Below are 27401 nucleotides of genomic sequence, written 5' to 3' on the forward strand. Positions count from 1 at the left end.
CCTCTGATGTCTTCACTATAGGCTCTAGGCCTGCAATTAATGTTTCCTTCGCTCATTTTCAGTGATAATGCAGCAGGAAATCAGGAGGCTAGCATTTCCATCCGATCCGTGGAATAGGTAAAGCTACTAAAGAGAATGGGAGCCAATTCGAATTGTGAAGCTAGTATAAATTATACTTCTAAAAAAAAAAAAGCTATATTTTTGTTGTGCTTGAAATATTTCTGTATCAAATAACTTTATACACACTGTTACTTTGCTGCTTCAACAGGTCATGCATGCACCAATAAAAGCGCTACACTGGGATTCTGCAATTCTTTTGAGGGGAAGAATGGGAAAACCCTCAAAAACTGATTACACATTTTTGAAGGCACTGAAAAAACAGCATCGGAATAAAAATAAACACTGAAAACCGTAATCCATACCCAGGGATAATAAAATGTAAATCGAGTTAAAAAACAGTGTGCAAGGGAGGTGTGAGTGACTGGCAGGAGGCCAGGGAAAGAGGGAAAGCGGTCTATGGGGAGGCACTGTTTGCAAGCAGTCAGGAAAATGATGGCTAGCAGGAGGTAGTGCCACGTGGTGACGTGGGCTTTCAACAGAGAATAAAGCTGCATTGCTAGCCAGCTGATTGCCTGGTATCCTCTCCACTGGTTCTAATATCTTACTTAAATGCAGGATGGCCTTTGGGATTATCTCAACCCTCGGAGATCTAGGAAACGTAACTTGTCTGTCGATGTGGACTTTGTGGCGTATACCACGACTCCCTCTTGTCCATGCCACTTCCGATGTTTGGTGGTAAGACCCATGTACCAAGAGTCTCTCCAGCTGCTGTGCTTCTTGGCATTTCAAAAGAGTACCATCATTGCTGCACCAAACAGACCACTCTGAATTACCTTCTAATTCTACCTTTGCCAAAACAGGCGATTTTGGGAGTCTCACTTAATATGTTCAACTATGGTAGCTGGGTGCCTTGTTTCTAAATATTGTCCAAAACCCACAGAGCCTAGATACGCATCTCTGTGCCATGGGACAATACCTGTGTTGAGCACCAAACCTGTATATTTGTGTATGCATGTACTTAGTGTATGCCTATTGATAATGAATGGAGCTAATGTAATACAAAGGGAAGTTGTAGACTGCCGCACTGTGTCTACGTAAAATCCTTACATGTAGACAGACCAGAAAAATCCAGCTGAGCTGGTAAATCCTAACAGCAGCAGGCGGCCTTTGTGATTACGATACTGGCGATGTATAAGGTAATCAATCATTTTAATGGAAACAGTGATTGTCAACAAGAAAATTGAGATGTTATTGACATCATTATTTAGTCAGGTTGTAGTAAAAATCTAAGTCAAGTATTGAGAATGACCAAAACATGCATAATATAAAATGTTAATCTCTTTTCAGATTCCTTTTGTTAAACATGTTTTTGCCACTATGACCTCTCCTTATTCATCCTTCAAGTAGCTAATTGTAGGCATGCATAACACTCACCATCATCTCTGTCATGTGGATCTGGGGGTGAGAATTCCCTGTAGATGCAGTACCTATTGCAGGAGTCTGAAACCTTTGGCTCTCAGAATGTTTTGGACTGCAACTTGAAACACTTGTGTATAGGCGCGTTACAAATGCCATATCATATCATACCATATCATAACTCCCATCAGCCTTAGCCAGCATTGTCAACTGTGAGGGGTCACTTGAGTCGTAGTCCAAAACACCTGCAGAGAGCCACGGGCTTGACCTCATCTATTGCTTATTGTTGCCATAGCCAGTATCTTTGATTGAAAGGTTGCCTTTCTTCTTTGTCCGTTCCCAGGACCACTTTGGTTCCGTCCAAATACTCCATGACGGTGATGATATTCATCATGATGCTCAGCTTCTACTACTTTGCTCGACACGTGAGTGACATTCATCACAAAATATGATATTGCCAGTCATTCAATATGTTTGAGAATGCGTTGCAAGCTGTTTAGGCCATGGGGGAACATTATTAACAGGATGTAGGAATTGAGTCTGTGTCATTTTATAGACGTTCCTGGCTGTATAGATGTTTTGTATTTGGTCATATTGAAGTTGGTCAGGCCAAGAAGAGTGCATGTGACCCTGGAAATACATCGACCCTTGCAATCCAAAATCAACAATGTTCTTAGGCCATGTTAAATACCTTTCTTCGTCTTGTGAAGTAAGGGTGTTAGCATAGCCTAGACAGATGGGTGATATTGGGAACCTGAAATAAGCCTTGGCACAACGATAACAAAAGGGAAGCTTGTAAAGTGCACTAATAATCAAAGCACGTGGTTTCTTTGTCTTGAAAAACAGGAATAAGAGCTGGACCCGTTATTAGTGAGTAACATTTAGACGATCACTCAGCAAACCCATTTTTAGGGCAAAGCATTTTGGTTTTAGCTGCATATAGATCCACTAGCATTTCACCAGATAAAATTATAGAACCTAAAAGGGACCTGTGTAGTCTCTGTGAATCTATAACGCCACATTAATGGCAGAGTTGTTTTATCTTCCTTGGCTTTGTTATCGAACATAGATTTTCAAGCAGTCAAGTCTTTTGCGACTGCTTACAATATAATGCTTAATCTGTTCAAGACCAGTCCTAGCCACCGGACAGGCTTTTGTAGCTATCATATGTGCAGGACAGTGTTACCCATAAAAGTCTACATAGACAAGGTGAAATATTCTAATAAGGGTAAACAATTTAAATGTACTTCATTTTCTTTGCCTCACTCTGCTTGTTTGCCATAGAATTTAAAATAGTGAAGAACATTGGGTTAATTTTAGTCCCTCGCAGGTTTAGATTTCAAAATTAGACGTATGCTTTGGGAACCAAACATTTGACATTTTGTTCTGTCGTCCACAGTGTAATTTTCATTGGACGGGTCTTATATCATTTGCCTTACATTTCCAGAATCTGTCTTCTTGAGGTTCTTAAATCAATCATTTTAAATCATGTAACATGATGGTCTCAAGATTTATAAACCTGTTGCTTTGAGGGGATGATATACTATTGTGGATACTATCTTCTGTTGAAGATCTTACATGTATTCCTAATTTCACCCATGAAAGCTCCAATATCAACCCTTCACTAATTCTAAATCCATTCTATTACTATATGCCTTGGTGACCCTAAACTCTCATGTCTCTAATGATCAAGACTGAATATGCTTAGGGATCCTAAATATATTCCCGCCAGGATCCAAAATAAATCTGATTGAGGACAATGAAGCTAAATGAATACCCTAGATGGTTGGATATGGAATCCAGCCTCTTGAGTGTTCTAAAATATTCTAAAACTCTTAGTAGTCTTGAAACAGTTCACATAAAGATTCTCAATTTGTCTTTAGGCATATGCAATAAAACCCATGGAGGGATCCCATATCAATCTCTTTTTTTATTATTTTAAATTATCCCATTGTGGGTCCTAAATGAATAAAACTTCCATAATTGGTCATTTTTAGCATCATTTATAAAATCCCCTAAGGATTCAAACCAATCCCTTTTGTTTCTTAAATCGCTACCACTAATGGGCTAAACTTAACACCTTTGAGTATTTTCAAGCATTCATATTAAGGATGCCAGAGTGAAGAAAGATGGGGTGCAAATGCCAGAAAGCCATGCGTGTCCGACTGCCTACCACTGTTTGCTTTCTGTTCACAGGTGGAGAAGTTGGCGAGGACATTGTTTCTGTGGAAAATTGATGTCCACGATCAGAAGGAGAAAGTGTACGACATGAGGCGCTGGAATGAGGCATTGGTCACAAACATGCTTCCTGAGCACGTGGCCCGTCACTTTCTTGGGTCTAAGAAGAGAGATGAGGTGGGTGGAACGTTCATTGGTGCATGGCAAATAAGGATGATTGTGGAAGTGCAGTAATTGTTACTGACCTAACACTTTTTGAACCATCTTTCATAAACAGCTAAGGCCTCATTAGTAGTTTGGTGGTGCAGTACAAAACGGTCTGGAACTCTTTTACTGCCATTGTTCTGGCCGTAACAGAACTACTGCCACTTTCATCACAACGCTGAATTCTGAGTTTGGTGGTAAAAGTCAAAGATGCACCTCCAGCAGAAAGCTAGAGTCGAATCGTCCACTTTACCTAAAAAAATCGGCAGATTAACTGCTCTGTATTACCAGTCGTGGTACATCTGCCAAAAATCCCCATGATTTACACTGCTATACCACCACTCGTAATCCTGTGATAATGCCATGGGACTGGGAGGTGGTACCGGTAACCAAGGCCCCTAGTCATTAGAGGGCACCAACGCAGGTGCACACTGCTCGATTCATGATTGATTTTCTTCATCCAAATATGAGCAATATTACTCGTCTATAATTCTGCAAAGTTTCAGGTGTAGTATTAAGGGTGGTTTGTTTTTTGATGAATGTTTGCATTAAGATGTAGTTGCTGCCTGTTCTCATTTTTAATATGAATGTAGTACTTGAGGAAGCACTGGAGATAAACACCACATGGCAGTGGATTCTTACCCACACAGACCCTGTGAATGCAGACATCCAAATTGGAAGGGTAGTTCAGATGTATATTTTTGTGTGAAATTGGATACCTGCCTCTAAACACTGGGCCGCAGCCACCAAATTTCAAGCTTGGTAAGAAAATTGGGATCACTACAAACTTGGTCCAGATTCTGGGCCACTGATGAATAGTTGAAAGGCTCAGAAACCATGCACCTGACCAGTTAACTATATTGTCTCATTGACAGATTAATAGGCATAATTATTTTCATGTAACGTAATGATATATCAAAACAAAGAGTCCATGTCTAATGTCTATAATTGTGAGTGAGTGAATTGGTTTCTGCCATCTCTAGTGTAATAGTGTAAATTGCTCAGGCAAAACCTGTTCTCACGGTCTGGCCCTAACCTCCAGAATTCGGTGCCATCATTATCCCAATATCCAATTTAATTGATGGGTGTAATGTATGATTCCCTACCTCTTTACAATGTGGGAGAAAATTTGCCAGGACCTTTTCACTACAGAAGAGCCAGTCTGTACATGGCAACCAACATTTATATGAATTCTTAGGCAATCCACCTGCTTTCTGAGGGTGCCAACACATGAGGTTTCCTTAGCAATTCAAAATCGCATGCAGACGGAGATGCGGGCAGACTTGTGAAACGGAGCAGATCCAGTGCCAGAATGAGTAAATCCTATGCATGTCCCACTCCGCCTTACAAATCAACGAAAAACACATGGCAAGCAGCGCTCAGGTTTACAATTAAACATGCATGTCGAGCAGGGTTTCATTTCAATTGGGAACACTGCTTACCATGGTAAGCACAGTCTTCCCAATTGAAATTAAACCCTAACCGACATGCAAGCATGTTGGGCAAGATTTAATTTTAATTGTACATGTTGTAATTGCATACATGCTGCCTGACATGAGAGCATGGCATGCAGCTTGTATAATGAATCCCTATGCGGTCCGACTGCTTTATGCTGGTGCATGAATCTGGTGGACCCTATAGGTCTCTCCAGCTTTTGTGCCAGCATTTTTCATGCCGGCGCAAATGCTGGAGCATTTGTATGGAAGGGAGGAAAGGGGGTGGCGGAAACCCAAGTTGTGTTCCCCCCCCCTCTCCTCCATGGTGGTCTCTACAATGCCGGCATAGAAATCCCCCAGCATAGATGTAATTATGCTTGAAAATGCAGCAGCATAAAGCAGGCGGACCCCATTTGAATCCATTGTTTGAATTTAAATCATTTGCACAGATTTTCATGTTTCTCCCACAGATTTTATTTTTTCCTGCAGAAATTGAAAAATCTCTGCTGATTTTAAAATATTTCTGCAAATTTGGACTGCCTCTATCAGTGAAGAGCCCAACCTCTGTCACTTTGCATGTGCAAACTGCTCCGTAATGTCTTTTGGCTGTTCCACCAACTCTCCACCCCAGAACAAAACACTACCTTTTACTACACATTAATTTCCCTGTGGGTTATTCTAGAACGTAAATACTCAATTTAATCTATATTTATTTCAGCGTTGTGGCATTCATTTGATTCAAGGAAAGTGCTCAGATCAGCTGCTTAAAGTGCTATCTAACTGTAGGCGTATTGTGACCTAGAGTCAGCGCAGTATGTCCAATTTAATATTTGTGCATTTAACATGCATTCTGTATGTTGTAAAGTAATGTATTTTGTTATATTTATTTCTAGGTTTCTACTTTTATTTTGAATTCAAATTTAGTGTGAGTTAAATTAACAGTGCATACTCTGGGATGTCATTTGCATGAAGTTGGTCTGTTTCGTATTTTTGTAAAACACGGATCCCTATAAAAAAAATGGAAGATAGTATAATGCATGTACATTGTGAATAGTTTTCTTGTAACTTTCGTCATGGTCATTTATATCTTTTGTTGTCCCTAATGGAACATTACATTTGATGTTTATTTTTTTAATAAACCTATAAATAGGATAAGAGTGGAAACTACAACCCAATGGGAACAAATTCATATGTAATTGTGGTTAGGTCCTATTGAACTAAGGGGTCTCGACCCGTTTCTTGTAAGTCAAGTTAATATTTGAATGCATTCATAATCCTGCAGGAGCTGTACAGCCAGTCATACGATGAAATCGGGGTGATGTTTGCTTCAATCCCAAACTTCTCCGATTTCTATACAGAGGAGAGTATCAACAACGGCGGCATTGAGTGCCTGAGGTTTCTGAATGAAATTATTTCAGATTTTGATGCAGTAAGTCATATATTGTGTTTTTCTTTCAGTGTCATTAAGTATGTTTTGTGCAAAACCAATTTATATGTTTCTTTCATTTTCCTAATTCCCACATTTCCTTCACACCAAATATTACAATCACCAAAGAACAAAAATTTACATCTAAATATACTGTGTCAAAATCCATATTCACAGGTGTATGTAGAGGATTAACTGCACACCCAGACCTCCAAGGAACACACAGGGATTTCAGAAACACTAGTATAGTACACGCATCACCGAGCGCGACCTTATTTCATGTCTTCCTCGTGCACTAGAGAAACAACAAACCCATAACAGAGCGCACTAGGCAATTGTAAGTAAGCATGCTGGCACAAACGGCCTCTAGATAGTTCAAATGCCATAAATATCACACTTGCGTTAGGCACCAAGCCTGTGGTAATGTTGGAATCCTTCTCATGCCAAACTGTGAGGGTCTCCATGTGCAAATATCGGTTTAGGTCTACTCGGTCGGAAATAGTTGACCTTTTCTAGTTTGATCTAATTTGTTTGGGTCGTTTCTTTGGTCACAAATGCAGGGGGTGACCCCCCCCCCGTAATCCTGCCTCAGCTCCCCCACCTTAACCTATTCCCTTATCACTCCCCATATATTTATTTAATTTAATTTGACCAAAAAAAAAAATCAAATAAATTCAGTCAAATGCAAAAAGGTCAAATGTTTTTCGATCAAGTATGCTAATACACATATATCAGCTGTGTAAATTTACCTACAGCATATATCCTGTGAACCCATTCCCACGAGATAGACAAAGGACTTGAAAACAAATGCTAAGTGAGACAAAAGCTGGCAGCCATCTTTGAACAACATTGATGACAATGTCAAGCAAGCCTTGTTGACTGAGTGCTCAGTGTAAACCCTCACATGATCAAAATGAAAAATGGTCAAAAAGACTAACAGGGTAATTCATAGAATTTCGCAGAAAAGTGTCGCAAGCGGCTGGCGCAGAGTGTCCGCGTGCGATTGTCTGCGCCAGGCACGTGCGCTAAAACCGATTTCCGCGCACAGCGTATTCATGGATTTTAGGCGCCCAAACCAGCCGTGGCGCAGAGTATCGCAGCGACCCTGCAGCAGCGCCAGTAACGCCCCCAAGAACGCCCTCGCGCAAGGAAAAGCCATCAAAATCGCTAAATCATCGCAAAGGGCTGCGCTAACCCTGGACCAGTTTACAGGGCTGCCAAACAAGGAACGCAAAGCGGGTAACGTTCATATCAGGGGTACGTGGGAAGTTTTACACGCGATTAGCCAGGGTACGTGTATTACAGGGGTACGCGGGAAGTTTAACACGCGATTGGCCAGGGTACGTGTATTAGAGGGGTACGCGTGAAGTTTTACACGCGATTAGCCAGGGCACGTGTATTACAGGGGTACGCGGGAATTATCACACGCGATTTGGCTGGGTAGGTGTATTACAGGGGTACACGGGAAGTTTTACACGCGATTTGGCTGGGTACGTGTATTACAGGGGTGCGCTGGAATTATCACACGCGATTTGGCCAGGTACGTGTATTACAGGGGTGCGCGGGAATTATCACACGCGATTTGGCTGGGTACGTGTATTACAGGGGTGCGTGGGAAGTTACACACGCGATTAGGCTGGGTGGGTCCTCACAGGTGTTCCCTGTACACCCTCCACGGCTCCTGCAGGCAGCCCACAAAACAGGGGACTACCCTGCACACCTGCTCATGTCCCCCTGCACCCCCACCCCCCAGCCACCAGGGGCACCCTCCACCAGGCCCCCACCCATGTCTACCACCACCCCCAGCCACCAGGGGCAGCCTCCACCAGGCCCCCACCCATGTCTACCACCACCCCCGCCCCCCAGCCACCAGGGGCAGCCTCCACCAGGCCCCCACCCATGTCCCCCTGCACCCCCACCCCCCAGCCACCAGGGGCAGCCTCCACCAGGCCCCCACTCATGTCTCCCTGCACCCCCATCCCCCAGCCACCAGGGGCAGCCTCCACCAGGCCCCCACTCATGTCCCCCTGCATCCCCACCCCCAGCCACCAGGGGCAGCCTCCACCAGGCCCCCACCAGTGTCTCCCACCACCCCCACCCCCCAGCAGTGCAGGGGCAGCCTCCACCAGGCCCCCACTCATGTCCCCTATCACCCCCAACCCCCAGCCACCAGGGGCAGCCTCCACCAGGCCCCCACTCATGTCTCCCACCACCCCACCCCCCAGCAGTGCAGGGGCAGCCTCCACCAGGCCCCCACTCATGTCCCCTATCACCCCCACCCCCCAGCAGTGCAGGGGCAACCTCCACCAGGCCCCCACTCATGTCCCCTATCACCCCCACCCCCCAGCCACCAGGGGCACCCTCCACCAGGCCCCCACCCATGTCTCCCACCACCCCCACCCCCCAGCAGTGCAGGGGCACCCTCCACCAGGCCCCCACTCATGTCCCCTATCACCCCCACCCCCCAGCCACCAGGGGAAGCCTCCACCAGGCGCCCACCCATGTCCCCCTGCACCCCCACCCCCCAGCCACCAGGGGAAGCCTCCACCAGGCCCCCACCCATGTCTACCACCCTTCCCACCCCCCAGCAGTGCAGGGGCACCCTCCACCAGGCCCCCACTCATGTCTCCCAGCGTGCTACGTGTATTTCAGGGGTGCGCGGGAAGTCCCACTCGCGAATAGCCTGGGCGCGTGTATTTCAGGGGTGCGCGGGAAGTTCCACACGCGAATAGCCTGGGTGCATGCATTTCAGGGGTGCGCGGGAAGTTTTACACGCGACTTCAGCAGGGTACGTGTATTTCAGGTATGCGCGGGAATTCTCACACGCGATTTGGCTTGGTACGTGTATTACAGGGGTGCGTGGGAAGTTACACACGCGATTAGGCTGGGTGGGTCCTCACAGGTGTTCCCTGTACACCCTCCACGGCCCCTGCAGGCAGCCCACAAAACAGGGGACTACCCTGCACACCTGCTCATGTCACCCACCACCCCCACCCCCCACCATCCAGGGGCACCCTCCACCAGGCCCCCACTCATGCCCGACTCATGTCTCCCACCACCCCCACCCCCCAGCACTGTGGGGCACCTGCCAGCAGGCCCCAACCCATGTCACCCACCACCCCCACCCCCCAGCAGTGCAGGGGCAGCCTCCACCAGGCCCCCACCCATGTCTCCCACCACCCCCACCCCCCAGCAGTGCAGGGGCAGCCCCCACCAGGCCCCCACTCATGTCCCCTATCACCCCCACCCCCCCAGTCACCAGGGGCAGCCCCCACCAGGCCCCCACTCATGTCCCCTATCACCCCCACCCCCCCAGTCACCAGGGGCAGCCCCCACCAGGCCCCCACTCATGTCCCCTATCACCCCCACCCCCCAGCAGTGCAGGGGCAGCAGGCAGTCAGGCAGCAGCAGGTGGGAGCGTGCTCGGGCTCTGGGGGGCAGTAGTTCAGCCTTCCGGGCAGGAGCGTGGTATTCCGTGTGCGTACGCGTAGCCAGCTTGGTACGGAGTGATTTTGCACGTGAAAATCCTGCACGTCAGCGTGAAAACTGAGGAAAGGCCCTCAGCGCGTAAGCGCGTCTGTGACGTGACCCGCACAGGTGTTTCCCACACAGCACGTGATGACAGAGCACACGTGGAAAGACTGCACGTCAGAGTATAATCGCGTGTGATTGGTGGAAATGGCCCTACACGCAGAAGTGACAAAGCGTGTGATTGGTGGAAATGGCCCTACATGCAGAAGTGACAAAGCGTGTGATTGGTGGAAATGGCCCTACACGCAGAAGTGACAAAGCGTGTAATTGGTGGAAATGGCCCTACACGCAGAAGTGACAAAGCATGTAATAGGTGGAAATGGCCCTAGCGCGTACACGCCGCGTAAGTGACGCTGGACGTGTGGGCCTGTATAAAAGGTACGTGTAGAACATGTTTTCCTTGTACGTGCTTTTCGTGGAGAGCGAGTGGGTGAATTCTGTACTTCTTGTCGTTTCACACGCGATTTACTTCACGGCGTTTCAAGTTCGTATTCCCTGTTACCTCTGACAGCTTTTTCTCTTTTTTCTCTTTTACTGGTTTACCTGGGCCTGTTCCCTCAAACAGTGTTCCCTTCTACTGTTGTCCTGTCTCCTCAGACAGCGGACAAATCTTCTTTTGGCGGGGGTGTTGCCAACCAAACGTGCTCCTTTTACACGCTCGTTTACCAGGCAGACGGTGAGTCACGCACGTATCTAACATCTGTGCTTGCCCCGTGTGTAGCCTACCCCTTCAGAGGTCATTCTAGGCTGCGTGTGACACGCATACGTTCATTCTTGTGTTTCTGGGTGCCACAGCGTAGTGCAGGTTTTTCTTTCTGCACACGTGGTCTAGGAGGGGTTGCGTGCACGTCATCTCCCTTTTTTGGGCCTCCTGTGCGTTGCGTGACCCGTCATCTTTCCCCAGGGGTTACATTCAGCCTTGCTAGAGCACTAGGGTACAATTACCATCTGGTACCCAACCCCTTTGACCCCCAATTGCCCAGGACAATAGTCTACATCCACTCCCATACGCACATTAACATCAGTGCCATGGCTGGGAGGCGAGGATTCCGTAAGGGTGCTGTTCAATACATATTTTTTTTGATTCTTCAATGTGTCGTATCATCTCATTGCTTTCAGGCATGTCATGTTGGGTGTTTTGTCATTCACTTGCAGCCATTGTGTGTGACAGACATGTGTTCAATTGCATTATTTAAATTGGGGGTGTAACATGTAATTGCCTTTGATATGTGGGTGGGTGTGATAGTTGGTTGGGCCTTTTGGCAGGGGAGGATGGGCATTACGGACATGATTGGGGAATGTTGGGACCCAGGTGCAGGGGGGCATGGATTGGACATGGGTGGGGGCCTGCTGGCAGGTGCCCCACAGTGCTGGGGGGGTGGGGGTGGTGGGAGACATGGGTGGGGGCCTGGTGGAGGCTGCCCCTGGTGACTGGGGGGGTGGGGGTGCTGGGAGACATGGGTGGGGGCCTGGTGGAGGGTGACCCTGCACTGCTGGGGTGTGGGGGTGGTGGGTGACATGAGTGGGGGCCTGGTGGAGGGTGCCCCTGGTGGCTGGGGTGTGGGGGTGGTGGGAGACATGACTGGGGGCCTGGTGGAGGGTGACCCTGGTGGCTGGGGGGTGGGGGTGGTGGGAGACATGAGTGGGGGCCTGGTGGAGGGTGACCCTGCACTGCCGGGGTGTGGGGGTGGTGGGAGACATGAGTGGGGGCCTGGTGGAGGGTGCCCCTGGTGGCTGGGGGGTGGGGGTGGTGGGAGACATGAGTGGGGGCCTGGTGGAGGGTGACCCTGCACTGCTGGGGTTTGGGGGTGGTGGGAGACATGAGTGGGGGCCTGGTGGAGGGTGCCCCTGGTGGCTGGGGGGTGGGGGTGGTGGGTGACATGAGTGGGGGCCTGGTGGAGGGTGCCCCTGGTGGCTGGGGGGTGGGGGTGGTGGGAGACATGAGTGGGGGCCTGGTGGAGGGTGACCCTGCACTGCTGGGGTGTGGGGGTGGTGGGAGACATGAGTGGGGGCCTGGTGGAGGGTGACCCTGGTGGCTGGGGTGTGGGGGTGGTGGGAGACATGAGTGGGGGCCTGGTGGAGGGTGACCCTGGTGGCTGGGGGTGGGGGTGGTGGGAGACATGAGTGGGGGCCTAGTGGAGGGTGACCCTGCACTGCTGGGGGGTGGGGGTGGTGGGAGACATGAGTGGGGGCCTGGTGGAGGCTGCCCCTGCACTGCTGGGGTTTGGGGGTGGTGGGAGACATGAGTGGGGGCCTGGTGGAGGGTGCTCCTGGTGGCTGGGGGGTGGGGGTGGTGGGAGACATGAGTGGGGGCCTGGTGGAGGGTGACCCTGCACTGCTGGGGTTTGGGGGTGGTGGGAGACATGAGTGGGGGCCTGGTGGAGGGTGCCCCTGGTGGCTGGGGGGTGGGAGTGGTGGGTGACATGAGTGGGGGCCTGGTGGAGGCTGCCCCTGGTGGCTGGGGGGTGGGGGTGGTGGGTGACATGAGTGGGGGCCTGGTGGAGGGTGCCCCTGGTGGCTGGGGTGTGGGGGTGGTGGGTGACATGAGTGGGGGCCTGGTGGAGGGTGCCCCTGGTGGCTGGGGGGTGGGGGTGGTGGGAGACATGAGTGGGGGCCTGGTGGAGGGTGACCCTGCACTGCTGGGGTGTGGGGGTGGTGGGAGACATGAGTGGGGGCCTGGTGGAGGGTGCCCCTGGTGGCTGGGGGGTGGGGGTGGTGGGAGACATGAGTGGGGGCCTGGTGGAGGGTGACCCTGCACTGCTGGGGTGTGAGGGTGGTGGGAGACATGAGTGGGGGCCTGGTGGAGGGTGCCCCTGGTGGCTGGGGGGTGGGGGTGGTGGGAGACATGAGTGGGGGCCTGGTGGAGGGTGACCCTGCACTGCTGGGGTGTGGGGGTGATGGGAGACATGAGTGGGGGCCTGGTGGAGGGTGCCCCTGGTGGCTGGGGGGTGGGGGTGGTGGGAGACATGAGTGGGGGCCTGGTGGAGGGTGACCCTGGTGGCTGGGGGGTGGGGGTGGTGGGAGATATGAGTTGGACATGGGTGGGGGCCTGCTGGCAGGTGCCCCACAGTGCTGGGGGGTGGGGGTGGTGGGGGACATGAGTTGGACATGGGTGGGGGCCTGCTGGCAGGTGCCCCACAGTGCTGGGGGGTGGGGGTGCAAGGGGACATGAGTTGGTGTTCATTAGTTCAAGGAGACATGTGCCTTTGCTGGGGGGCATGCCCATGGTGGGTGGGCTGCCTGCGGGATATGACCAGGGATGCAGGGTAGTCCCCTGTGGTGTGGGCTGCCTGCAGGGGCCGTGGAGGGTGTACAAGGTACACCTGGGAGGACCCACACTGTCAAATCACATGTGGAACTTCCCGCGCACCCCTGAAATACACGCGCCCAGGCTATTCGAGTGTGGAACTTCCCGCGCACCCCTGAAATACACGCGCCCAGGCTATTCGCGTGTGGAACTTCCCGCGCACCCCTGAAATACACGCGCCCCCAGGCTATTCGCGTGTGGAACTTCCCGCGCACCCCTGAAATACACGCGCCCAGGCTATTCGCGTGTGGAACTTCCCGCGCACCCCTGAAATACACGCGCCCAGGCTATTCGCGTGTGGAACTTCCCGCGCACCCCTGAAATACACGCGCCCCCAGGCTATTCGCGTGTGGAACTTCCCGCGCACCCCTGAAATACACGCGCCCAGGCTATTCGCGTGTGGAACTTCCCGCGCACCCCTGAAATACACGCGCCCAGGCTATTCGCGTGTGGAACTTCCCGCGCACCCCTGAAATACACGCGCCCAGGCTATTCGCGTGTGGAACTTCCCGCGCACCCCTGAAATACACGCGCCCCCAGGCTATTCGCGTGTGGAACTTCACGCGCACCCCTGAAATACACGCGCCCAGGCTATTCGCGTGTGGAACTTCCTGCGCACCCCTGAAATACACGCGCCCAGGCTATTCGCGTGTGGAACTTCCCGCGCACCCCTGAAATACACGCGCCCAGGCTATTCGCGTGTGGAACTTCACGCGCACCCCTGGAATACACGCGCCCCCAGGCTATTCGTGTGTGGAACTTCCCGCGCACCCCTGAAATACACGCGCCCAGGCTATTCGCGTGTGGAACTTCACGCGCACCCCTGGAATACACGTAGCCCGCTCCCCCAGGCCCGATCGCGTGAGGAACTTCACGCGAACCCCTGTAATACACGTAGCCCGCTACCCCAGGCCCGATCGCGTGAGGAACTTCACGCGAACCCCTGTAATACACGTAGCCCGCTCCACCAGGCCCGATCGCGTGTGAAACTTCACGCGAACCCCTGAAATACACGTAGCACGCTCCCCCAGGCCCGATCGCGTGAGGAACTTCACGCGAACCCCTGTAATACACGTAGCCCGCTCCCCCAGACCCGATCGCGTGTGAAACTTCACGCGAACCCCTGAAATACACGTAGCCCGCTCCCCCAGGCCCGATCGCGTGAATAACTTCACGCGAACCCCTGTGATGCACGTACCCTGCTGAAATCGCGTGTTAGACTTCCCGCGCACCCCGGTATACACGCACACGTATTTTTTGTCAGCGGGTGTCCGTGTTTGTGGGTACCCCTTTGCACGTCATTTTTCCTGGAGGGCCACAGTATGGGACATTCATCATGGCAGTATATAGGTGCTATTTGTTGGCGCACCTTTTGGCGCACATTTCTTACAGCCGCAGAGACGCTACCGCCTGCTTTCTTGTGGCGGTCGTGTTTGTGCCTGTGCGCTGGTTTGAGCGTGCGCTTTTTTGCCCTATTCTATTCCATGAATACGTGTTGTAGGCGAGCGTGTGGGCGTTCCGCGCACTTGTGCCCTGTACTTCCCCCGTGACGCCCACGTTTTGGCAAGTTGTTCCCCATTCCGAGTGTTACGCCCGTGTTCCGCCTACTTTTGTTGCGTGCGCCGCGCTATGTGCGAATTTCGCTGTGGCCTGTGCGATTTTCGCTGTGACCTGGCGCACGCTGTTAGATGGCCTGTGCGCCAACGTGCGCCGCACACTTTTTTATCGCACATCCGCTGGTTTTCTCGCGCACGGCCTTCCATGAATCGACGTGCGCTGCTTTTCGTGCGATTTTCGCAATTGCACTGCGATTTTCGCTATTCCACTGCGATTCGCACGTTTTTGCCCACTTGTGCCGCGCTAATTATTCCATGAATCGGCCTGTAAAAATCAAACAATCAAGATATGAATCGTTCAAAAACGGCTGTGATGGAAAAAGTAATGTTAGAGTTTTCTGAAAAAGTAACCCACACCCAAACACAAATGTGTATGGGGCAGCTATAATAATTCCCCTGTAAAGAAACTCCAAACACAGCCTCAACCCGAAAATTCAGAAAGTCAACCCCGGTCCACTGGGGTGGGATACAAATGTACCCTCACATTATGATAAAATCAGTGGGAGAAAATACACAAGAGACTACAAAGGCCACAAATGAATGTGCCCACCTTAGAGATGGCTAACACCCAAGCACAGTACTCCACTTCATGGCCTCGTTTAGCCCCACCACGTGTGTCTGCAAATTATACATTTCAAAAGATTCACGATTGGATAACACTCGGGCAAGAGAACCATCTCCAACAGAGACTTTCTCGATGATGAACCACTTGAGGTCATTCTCGCAGTGTCCAGCCTCCAAATAGTGATTTACCAAAAGAGCCGAGACCGTCTCTGTGTGAATGCGTGACCGATGTTCAGTAATGCTGATGTGAACTGGTCTGAGTCTTACTGACAGAGTGCTGCAGCATTGATGCTTCACAACATAAATGACATTACTTGATTTACAATTGGCGTGTTTGCTCAGTTTCCAAGTTTTTTGATTGTGAACACATTCAGACAGATTTGCAAACAGTACATCCACCACAAGGGTGGTGGGCAATGACAGATGATAACCCTTAATAGGTTCTCATATTGCCATATGGTGTACAGTCTTTGCACAAGGCACGTACTATGGACCGATGCAAATTCACAACTCCCTTGTAAAATATGGCAATTTTTGTCAATTATAGATAAATCTTGTTACTCAATGGGCTAAAGGTATATATATTTCTGAGGCTTGTTGAATATGCTTAGATCACATGCTAAGCATAGGCCAACATCTAGTGGAAGCTGCATAGTATTACAGTTGTTGTTTTCGAAACTCAAAAAGGGACTTCGACAGGGTGTGCCAGTAATACTATCCCTAGTGTGATGTCCACTGTACCCATGGTGCTTCACGCGTCGAGGTCCCTCAGTTTGTTTTTTTTCGCTATCATTGTTGGACACTGAAAGGGGAGTTCCTTTCTGGCTATCGCTATTTTATTAACAATAATTCAAGCTAGTTACTCTTACTGTCCTTTCTTTGCTGTTACCTTATAATATCTTCGGCGACAGCTTCAAGGACCACCTTCGTCAACTACGGAACCCACCTTGATGAACTTTTCCAAACGGCCTTGGAAGGCCACTTCAGGCCTCTGCCCTCACAGCAGGGAGAGTGGGGGGGGGGGTCATATCTTAGTTCCCTAGGAGAATGCATTTCTCCTCTTCTTCCTACTTTATTCGTCAAGCTGCCTTCCCTGTACAAAATGGAGAATACACCTTTTAAATTCTGTCCTCCTTACAATAAAACATTTCCCTGGAAATACTTGTAACGGGTTTGCAACCTTTGTCTGCCAAGGGACCATAACGAGGGCCACTGTAAATCTTGCAAGCTCTTTGAGCCCAAGACTTTAAAGGACCGAAAAATAGAACGCTGGGCCCACCACGCCATGCAGGCCGAGGGTGCCTCCAGCAACGTCAGCATCAGTGTCTTTAGTGATGATGATGACGAACGTGATCCGTCGGATACCCGCGTGCAAACCCCGACCCCATCAGACAGGCCGACGGCTCAGTTACGGGGATGACACCCAGTGGCACTGGCACAGACAAACACACCCACACTAAACACACAACCCTCGGCCACCAGTCGACTTTCATGTCCGGAAGCCCTCACACAGCATCTAGGGGAAGGTCCGACGGTCCCCTGCCCTCTGGGCAATCGTGCTTGCACTTGCCTCACGACAGGCCCCCAAAATCAGGATTAAAGCCCGGTTCGGACGCTGTGTCCAAAACAACCAAGGCCACGCACGCTGACGACCGACTGTCGAAAGGCAGAAAAATGACTGTCAAAAGACACGTTGAAAGCTCCCGCTAAATCCCGTCAGACCTCGAAAAATGTCTGAACTGGTGAAAACTAGAAATTGGAGGGAATCCCAAACAGCACTAAATATCCAGTGTAATCCTTACCTTTTTTTGGGGATATGAAGTATTTAGGTAAGTAGAAAGGTAGTTGGATATGTCAACAGTTCATCCAGGCAAAAATATAGTTAAGAAAACATATCAATTTTATTTAAAACATAATAGTTAAAACATGATTAAACTAATCAAATTCATGTACAAAAACAGTTAATAAGCATTAAAAAAATAATAGTCAAGTGACAACAAATCCTGTTAGGTAGAATTCAGAGCTTCATGAAAGAATTAGACAATCATCAAGGTCTCAGGGTGCATTGATATATTTTCCTGTTAGGGCTTATCTATGTTGATAGATGGCGATAGCTATCTAGTACAAAAATTTGAGATTGAGCTATTTGCCTGGGTGAACTGTTGACATATCCAACTACTTTTCTACTTACCTGAACTGATGAAAAAACATGTCCAAGACACACTTTTAAAGGGGCGGACTTTGAATCACCACAAATCGAAGACCTGTGAGTCCTCTAGACAAAAGGAGTTTATGACTCATGGCAGGGGACCATGTCAGGGGCTATCAAACACAGGCAGCACCCTGCACCTGAGCCAACTCCCAGACCTCCTACTCCATCTGTTGTACCTTCACCTCCTGTCCCAAGTTCTTCCCAGTGGTCTGTAGAAGATATAGACAGGGGCATGCGACGCATGTCCTCACTAGCCAATTTCCTCGACAGCCACTGAGAGGTTTTGGAAAATCTTCAGAGCAGCCCACAAGCAAGTGGCCCCGCTCATACTCAACCCCCCGCAAAAGACCCTGCACAAACACCTCACAACACAGCTACCCCTCAGCAGGACCCATGGCAGATTTCTTTCTACGATTCCACTCAAAGCTTCCAGGACCCTGGAACATACTCAGACACTGAGGACCAAGGGGACATGGGGGAAGTAGACCAGTTCTATGACACTGACGTGATGTCTACGTCATACAGTCTCCGGATTATACAGACCCCACCGGTGGCAGACTCACCAGTCGATAACCAAATCCAGTACAACAATATGCTCCTAAAATGGCAGGTGAGCATTTCCAAATTGACACACAGGAAACCCAAATAGACAAAGATTTTGTCGAAAACATCTTGGGAGCCAAAACATCTGCTACCCAATTTGTCCCTATCCTCCAGTCTGTACAAAGGCGAATACAACCCTCTTTGGTAACCCCAAACTTAACAAGGGCGATAAACCCACGTATTGAGAAGGTCTTTAGACTGGCTCCTTCAGACCCCATCTACATCAGGGGTCAGTTAAAGCCAGATTCATTACCACCACAAGGAAAAGAGCAGGAACACCTCTAGCCTCGTCTGAGGAAAGTAAAAAAATATCCACTTTCGGCAGGAAGTCGCACCCTCAGCAGCCTACCAGGCGAGGATTGCCAACAATACCACCTTGATGGCCAGTTACAACTGCCAGAAATGTGACGAGGTAACCAAATTAATGGCCTCAGCCCAGAGCCCCTTAAATCCCAGCTCTCTCTCGTCGTGTCAGAAGGGAAAGCTGTCCCTAACGCATTTAAAAAAATAATCTAGATGCAGCTGATAAGCTGAAGGCACAATTATCAAATGCTACGCACGGCTACACCAATCAGGATTTAAACTAGAAACACAAGTGACTCTTTTCAACATGCCGATAGAACCTAATGTCTTGCTCGGCAAAGCAGTAGAAAATGCCCTCAAAAGTGCCAAGGAATAATATGACACCTTAAAGTCACTAAGCCAGTTTACCAATAAAGCGCCCGGTCTGAGAGGGGGATATCATTTTCGTCGTTTTAGGAGACAACATTCTCAAAGAGGGTCTGGGTAGAACCAGGGACAAAGCTTGTCATGGGGCTCCCCACAGGGCCAATCCCCACAAGGGTACCAGAGAGGCCAGAGAAGATCTCAGGCCGGGGCAGATCCTTCTCTTCCAGAGGCAGATCCACACCCCCAAAACAATGACCACCCACTACAGGTTCCCTCCCATGCCACTCCAGTAGGAGGACACATAACGCATTTCACCCACGTATGGCAGGTAATCACCTCAGACAAGTGGTGCTTTCAACCGTGGCAGGCGGATACTGTGTAGAGCTGCTTCAGAGCCCCACCTACCATCCCCCAAGACTAAGAACCACCTCAAAGGAAGAGCAACGCATCCTACTAGAAGAGGTGGCAGTGCTGCTATTAAAGGACACCATCAAAATCATCCCGGCGAACCAGGTAAAAAAGGGTATTTATTCAACATACTTCCTTGTGCTCAAAAAAGATCTCACAATGCGCCGTGTATTAGATCTCGTCCTTTAAACACTTATGTCAAGCCACAAAAATTACGCATGACAATGCTACAATAGGTAATCCCACTGCTAAATCGAGGGGGACTACATGGCAACCCTGGATATGAAAGATGCTTATTTTCATATTTCAATGTTCCCAGCGAACAGAAAATTCTTGCGTTTCAAGATGGCAAACCAGCACTACCAATTCAAGGTGCTATCCTTCGGCATAGCATCCGCTCCAATGGTATTCACCAAGGTACTGGCGGTGGTGGCGGCGCACCTATGCAAGGAGTCGATCTCAGTGTACACTTACCTGGACGACTGGCTGATCAAAGGGGAAAACCTGCAAATTTCCAAGCAAAATACCCAAAGAACGATCAACCTTCTTTTCCAATTGGTATTCTCAAGCAAAGTCAAAGTCTTGTTCCAAACAAGACCAAACAGTTCTTAGGAGTTGTCATAAAAACAGAAGAAGGTCTAGTCTTTCCATCAAAGGAACGAGTTCAAAACCTACTGCTGCAAATACCTCAGTATCTAGCCGATCGCCAGAGCAATGCATTTGCTCGGAATGATTGCATCATGCATTTACCTGGTCCCACACGTATGTTTGCGCATGCGCCCGATGCGGGCGTGGTTGGCAAAACAGTGGTCTCAGGCAAGCGGTCAGTGGGACAATCTAGTGGTTGTTTCGCCAACACTAGTACAAGATCTACGCTGGTGGACAAAGGAGAATCTGTTGAAGTGAAAACCCTTCCACGACCCAGCAGTATAATCGATTGTTCACATAGACGCATCCCTAACCGGGTGGTGGGCCCATCACCTTCATCTCACAGACCATGGTATGTGGACTCCAATCACAGCACAAAACCACATAAACCTGGTGGGACTCCTAGCAGTACTCAAAGCGCTTCAAGCCTTCGAAGCACACCTGACAAATCAGTCGGTACAAATTTTCACAGACAGCACCACTGTGATGTTCTTTATAAACAAGCAGGAGGGCACACATTCTCCAAATCTGTCCAGACTAGCATAGAAAATATGGAAATGAGCACTCAAACGGGGAATGTTCCAAACCTCCCAACATGTTCCAGGGGAACTCAACACTATAGTGGACTATCTAAGCAGATATCCCTTACCAGAGGAACACAAGTGGCAGCTCAACAGAAATGTCATAGATCACATTTTTACACAGTGGTGCTACCCTTCACTACACTTGTTTGCAACAAGAGAAAACAAACAATATCCAGACTTCGCGTCCAGGTTTCCCCAACCTGACTCCAAAGGGAACGCCCTGTGGATAAGTTAGTCGGGGAAATTTGCCTGTGCTTTTCCCCCAACTCCACTAATGAGCAAAGTGGTGAACAAAATTCACAGGGAACAAATTACATTAATTCTAGTTGCTCCTATGTGGACGAGACAACCTTGGTATCCACATCTGCGCAAGATGGCGATGTGCGAACCGATCAAGCTCCCGTGTCCGTTCAACCTGCTCTGCCAGCATGGGGGGACAACATTACACCATCAACCATACTCTATGAATTTAGCAGCATGGCACCTGAAGTCAGAGTTTGGACATCTAAATCTACCTCAAGGGTGTATGGAAATCCTCAAGGAGGCACATAAACCAAACACCAGGCACTGTTATTTTGACAAGTGGATAAGATTTGTAATTTGGTGCCAGTCAAAACAAATAAATCTCATAGAATGTACTCCATCTCACATTCTCCATTACATGCTTCACTTATTAGACTCAGGGTTAGTATTTAACTCAATAAAGGTTCACCTAGCGGCTCTATCCGCGTACACCACCTCTGAGTAAGGTGTCATGGTAGAAAGTGCCTGTCATTAAGGCATTCATGGAGGGAGTAAAGAGACTCCACCCTGCTATTTCAAACCCGCCGCCAGGCTGGGACCTCAATGTAGTCCTTGCAAAGCTCATGGGACCCCCCCCTTTGAGCCTATACATAAGTCAAGCATTAAACACCTCACATATCAAACGTCTTTCTTGGTGGCTATCACCTCCATAAGGAGAGTCAGTGAACTGTAAGCTTTGTCAGTGCGAGACCCTTTCTTTGTGGTCCACAAAGATAAATTGGTGCTAAGAACACAGCTTAGATTTTTACCTAAGTTAATTTCCAAGTTCCATGTCAATCAAACCATCGAACTGCCAGCTTTCTTTCAAACCACAACTTGCTCAGCTGAGGTAAAACTCCATACATTAGATGTAAGGAGGGCGGTCCTCTACTATTTAGACACGACCAGTCCGCTAAAGAAAACAGATCACCTGTTTGTCTCCATAGCACCAGGCAGAGAAGGAGACTGCATTTCCAAAAACGCCATCTCCAGATGGATAATCAGATGCATACAGCTCTGCTACTCTCCAGCAAGCAAGACACTGCCTTTTACACCAAGAGCTCACTCCACCAGAGGCACAGGAGCTACTTTGACTTTTATCGCAAACGGCCCGCTGGCAAAGCAGCTACATGGAGCTCAATACATACTTTGACTCAGCACTACTGCATTGACACTCACTCTAAAGCAGATTCTCAGGTGGTGCAAGCGGTACTAAAACATCTATTTGCCGCTGTACCTTCTCACAACCCACCACCTTCTCCAAACACTGCTCGCTAATCTATGCATAGCATGTGATCTAAGCAGATTCCACAAGCCTCAGAAGGGATACATTACTCACCGTAACCGTATTTCTGATGCTTCTATCTGCTTAGATTCGCATGCACCCCCACCCCCTCCTTCGTCCCCTTGGAGTAGGTGCTTAGATGTTTTCTGGGCTTTATCTGATACATAATCTCCTTTACTACACCTGTACTCCCACTACACTTCATGCAACCTCATGTCAGAAACAAAACAATCAGAGGGACCTTGACGCGTGAAGCACCATGGGTACAGTGGACGTCGCACTAGGGATAGTATTACTGGCACACCCTGTCGATGTCCCTTTTCAAGTTTCGAAAACAACAACTGTAATACTCTGCAGCTTCCACTAGATTTCGGCCTTTCTATAGCATGTGAATCTAAGCAGATACAAGCATCAGAAATACGATTACGGTGAGTAATGTATGCCATATAGCTACCTTTATAAAAAAGTTTCTAGAAAATAAACTCTCTGCCTATCCCAAATTAATGCAAATGTAAAATATGCTGCTTCATTAAGTAACATTGTTTGACAATAAGAGAACTAGAGTTCCATGCTCCTGTTGATTCAAAGGACTATCTGCTGTGGTAATGAGCAAGATGTGCCTCTTTTTAATCCATGGTCACCATGCAGCATCAAACCCTGTTAAATACTGCTTGGCGGCTATAAATTAATATTTACTCACAGTAGTGACTAATGTACTCTTAGTCCATAGTCCCCTTTCTTCCATACTTTATGGGTGTCCCTTGCGAGGGACAATAGGCGGAACCTTTTTCACCAGAAAAATCTTATTCCCCTTTAAATTCAGAGGCGCGCTGGGCGCGGCCCTGGGAGCGTGCGCTCGCCTGACTCCACCCACCAGCGCCACACCTATACAACATTGCCTATTGACACCAGCATTATTAGGAAGGTGGATGGTGGGACATATGGAGGAAAGGGGACTTTGGACTAAGAGTACGTTAGTCACTACGGTGAGTAACTATTAATTACTCTTACTGTCCCCTTTCCTCCATACTGTATGGGCGAATACAACTGAATGTAGCCCAAGGGTGGAGAGGAGACCCTCCTTAAGCAAACAGGTTTCTCAGAACCGCCTGCCCGAAAGCCGCCTCTGACCTAGAGGTGGCGTCCAAACAGTAGTGCTTACAAAAAGCAGAGGGGGGTGGCCCACGTGGCTCCCTGCTGATGACTTGCCACAGTACATGCCATTGGAACGCGATGGCCGTGGCTTTGGCCCTGACCGCATGAGCATACAAATTAGCCTGAACTGGCCTGTGCTGCCCCTCATAGGCTTCCTTGATGACCGCAACCATACACTTTGCTATGGATGCCTTGGAATCCCGATAACCTGGCGTCTAAACACCAAAGGTAATAAAGAGGGCATCCAACTCGCGGAATTCCTTGGTCCTGTCCAGGTTGTATTTCAGAGCCCGTCTGACACCCAGACGGTGCAAGACCATTCGAGGCTCATCCTTGGGGTCGGCGAAGAAAAGTGGTGTAGGGTTCTGATGCCACCAGAGCCTGGATTTCGCTGACTCTGCGAGCGGAGGTGAAGCCTACGAGCAGAGCTGTCTTTAGTGTGACCAGCCTGATGTCCGCGGACGCCATTGGCTTGAACGCTTTGTGTGCTAAGGCGCCCAACACTACATTGAGGTCCTCCACCGGGTGTGGCTTCTTTATAGGCGGATAGAGTCTGTGGAGGCCCGCCAGATGTCTCTTGAACACCGGGTTAAAGGAGGAAAAAAGAACCCTCCTCCGAATTCTGTAGGCTCCTATAGCTGCAAGATAGGTGCGGCATGTCCACCTGTACTCCGGAGTGGGCGAGGTGTGCTGAGAAGGAGAGCACTTTGTCCAATGAGCACTTAAGGGGTCAATCTCCTTGGCTCAATGACAGAATCTAGACCATTTGCTCTTATATTGGCTTCTGGTAGCCTTGCTTCTGGCGCCCTAGATGATCTCTAGGTTAGCTTCAGATAGGTTCAAGTGTTTCAGATTGACCTGCTTAGGAACCGTGCTGCGAGGGCTAGTTTGTGAGGAGCAGGGTGGAGTACCCTGCCCCCCTGCTGGGTCAGGAGTGGAGCTGGGCCCAGTGGTAGGTGAATGCCAAAAGCCATCCACTCCTGAAGTTCAGAAGTAGATGAAGGGATTCCTTTGCCCGGTGGCGTGGAGCAGATCGGAACGTGGCTGAAGGCTGGAAGACGGTGCTGCGACCTCAGGGAGGTGGACCATGCAGTCTTGTAACGGCGCCCACACCATCGCCTCAGAAAGCGGGAAGCAGTGACGCAGGGGGAGAGCAAGAGAAGACCACAACGCCCACGCAACCCCACCTGAAGACTTGAGTACCCAGGAACAACCGGCTGAGCGTCCCAGAGCCAGATATCCTAAATATTCAAACACATTGTCTATCCTGTGCTTCGATCAAATCGTTCCCCACCTGACCCTTGGAGGTCTGCACATCCTCCCCACATCTCTCCAGCTCGACCGTATACACGTTCAGCCTCTGGACCGTATCAGTGAGCACTCTCTGTGCCTCCACCCTAGCAGAAAGGTAGAGGCCTCTGATAAACACCTTCAGTGTCTCCCATTCAGTACAGCTATGACCCCCAGTTACGCTAGGGAAATTGAGCAATCTCATCTTTAAGAAAAGATCTAAACGCTGTATACTGCAGCATTGTATTATTGAACCTTCACATCGGAATAGGGGCCACCCAAAGCCACTTCGATATATCCAAACAAAGTAGTGTGTGATTAGATAATGTCCTGTTCAAAAATTCTGCGCCCACATCCAACCAAGCCTCTTCTTCCCCACAGAATGCATAATCAATGCGCGAAAAGGAGCCATGGACTAAAGTGTGATAGGATTAACAGCGCGCCGACCCATGCTCTAGTGGCCACACATTAATAAGATCATCTGATGTAAGCCTGCAGAGCATCTTAGTCACCCGGTTCAGCGTCCTAGTACAGGAAGAGAATGATGAGCCCACCACATGCTTCCTCCACCTTGCACAGAGTTTAGCAGGCTCTGCACTCATCCAGTGAGTCGCCTGTAATATGACCAAATTAGCTTTGTGCCTTAATCAGATATAAATATATTTGATTCTGCTTTACGACATTATTAATCCCGCTCACATTCCAGCTAATAGTTCTTAGTGTGGCAATGTGCTCATAACCTTTGCATCTACCGCCCCAACAGAAGGATTCTGATGTACCACTTACCCCATCAACATCTCAGTATTCGCTCCAGAAACAAAAAAAGACAACACAGCCAGTACCGACCCAACAACCAATCCCCTACCCCCGTCCATAACCCCAACACACAAACGCAAACCCTCTCCCACACCTCCCAGGCAACAAGGCCCAGCACACCCCAAGCCAGTTGCTTGCCCAAGGGGCTAGCAACCAAGCCTAGGGTAAGGGTCTATGGAGCGGGCTAGCCCGGAGTGGAGGACAGGAAGCAAGACAGCCAAGCCAGCCCACCACCCACCAAAACCATCCACCACCTCCAATACTCCTAAAGAGAGAAAAAATAACCATCCCGCTGTAATGTAAATTTGTGGATTTGTGGAATAGTATGGCGCCACAACCTGTCCGCCCATATCACCCCACCTCGCAGAACCTCCACCAATATCACCAACACACTAGCATAATCAACAAGCTGTAATCACGTGGCCCTTAAGCCTACCATTCCACAACCCCCAGACCGCTCTCAGCCCTGCTGATATAGAGGCCCATTGACATTCACCACCGCCCTCGCCGAGGGCACAAACAGCGAGTGAATGTTCAGGTGCAATCCCAAGGGCATCCGCCCTGCCCCCAACCAGTCCCATGCTTACTGCGGGGTGTAGGAAAAAGGAGAACCTATCCTGCGTCAGAACCTTTAGTCTAGCCGGGCAGAACATCATGTATTGAAAGTCACATTCCCAATGTTTCCTCTTCACAGCCCCAAGACTTCTGCTGCCTCTGCATCTCCTGTGTAAAGTCTGGAAACATCAGGATCCTTGACCCACCTACTTGATAAGAGGAGCGCCTCCTGGCATCCTACAGCACAGCGTCCATGTTTCGAAAGTTCAGAAATGTTGCAATTGAAGCACGTGGGGGAGCCCCAACAGGCACCCTCTGAGCCCTTTCAATGGTGAACCATTGTGATAACGCCTGAATACCCAATGTATCAGTCAGTAGTTTTTCAAGGTACAATACCGCACTGTTTCCTTTCTCACCTTCCGCCACTTCAAGTATATGAGCATTGCAATGTCTTAAGCAGCCCTGTGCATCTTCCACTCTGACTTCCAACCATCTTGTGGCGGCTGTTAGGGCATCAAACTATATGCTCATCCCTCGGCTGCTGTGACTGCTGCGTGACCCTTGAGTCTCCCCTTACCGCCCACAAACTGGTCCAATTTCTGCTGTCGATTCACCATCCTGATCACCCTAGTCAGTGCATGGGGCATCAGTCCCCTCTCCTCCGATTGCCAGCCTGCATGCCACAGCTCGCCAAGTGCAGGCCCAACAGTATGAAACCAACAATAGCGTTTGACAGGGTAATGTGCAGAACACAGCAGCCGCATTTTGTTGGTGTACCACACAGCACTGACGACAGTCCTCAGATGTACAGTCTAATAACATTCAGAAGTCTATTGTCCCACCGGACCCACTCAGCACCTCGAAGGTCGAGACCACAAAATGGCGGACGCACAACACAGACGGCCCCATTTTCAACACCCACGACGGGTCTCAAGGCACGCTTCCGCTTCAGTATCACATCCAAATCATGCCAGGGAGTAGACCTTTGTAAATTGTTACAAACCAGTACCCGGCATATATCTTTCAAGATTATGCAGATGCATGGCCAGAGCCCAGCAAGTTCACATCCTCCTCGTTTGGTGCCAAGCCACCTTGAATATTTTTTTGTATGTGTTTTTGGGCAGAATACCTTGTTCCCTCAATAAACGCGATACAA

At 49.5% G+C, this 27401-nt stretch overlaps 1 protein-coding gene across 1 annotated transcript in view; it reads left to right on the forward strand.

Moving 5' to 3' along the window:
* Positions 1–27401, forward strand: part of ADCY3 (adenylate cyclase 3) — an 851194-nt gene that overhangs the window by 711939 nt on the left and 111854 nt on the right. Inside the window, exons 14-16 of the mRNA XM_069605674.1 lie at positions 1820–1901; positions 3673–3831; positions 6577–6723. Of these exons, the coding sequence (XP_069461775.1) occupies positions 1820–1901; positions 3673–3831; positions 6577–6723 (388 nt within the window). The remainder of the gene's footprint in view (positions 1–1819; positions 1902–3672; positions 3832–6576; positions 6724–27401) is intronic.

Source organism: Ambystoma mexicanum, chromosome 4p (assembly GCF_040938575.1).
Source record: "Ambystoma mexicanum isolate Mex_15411 chromosome 4p, UKY_AmexF1_1, whole genome shotgun sequence".
Taxonomy (NCBI): Eukaryota; Metazoa; Chordata; class Amphibia; order Caudata; family Ambystomatidae; genus Ambystoma; species Ambystoma mexicanum.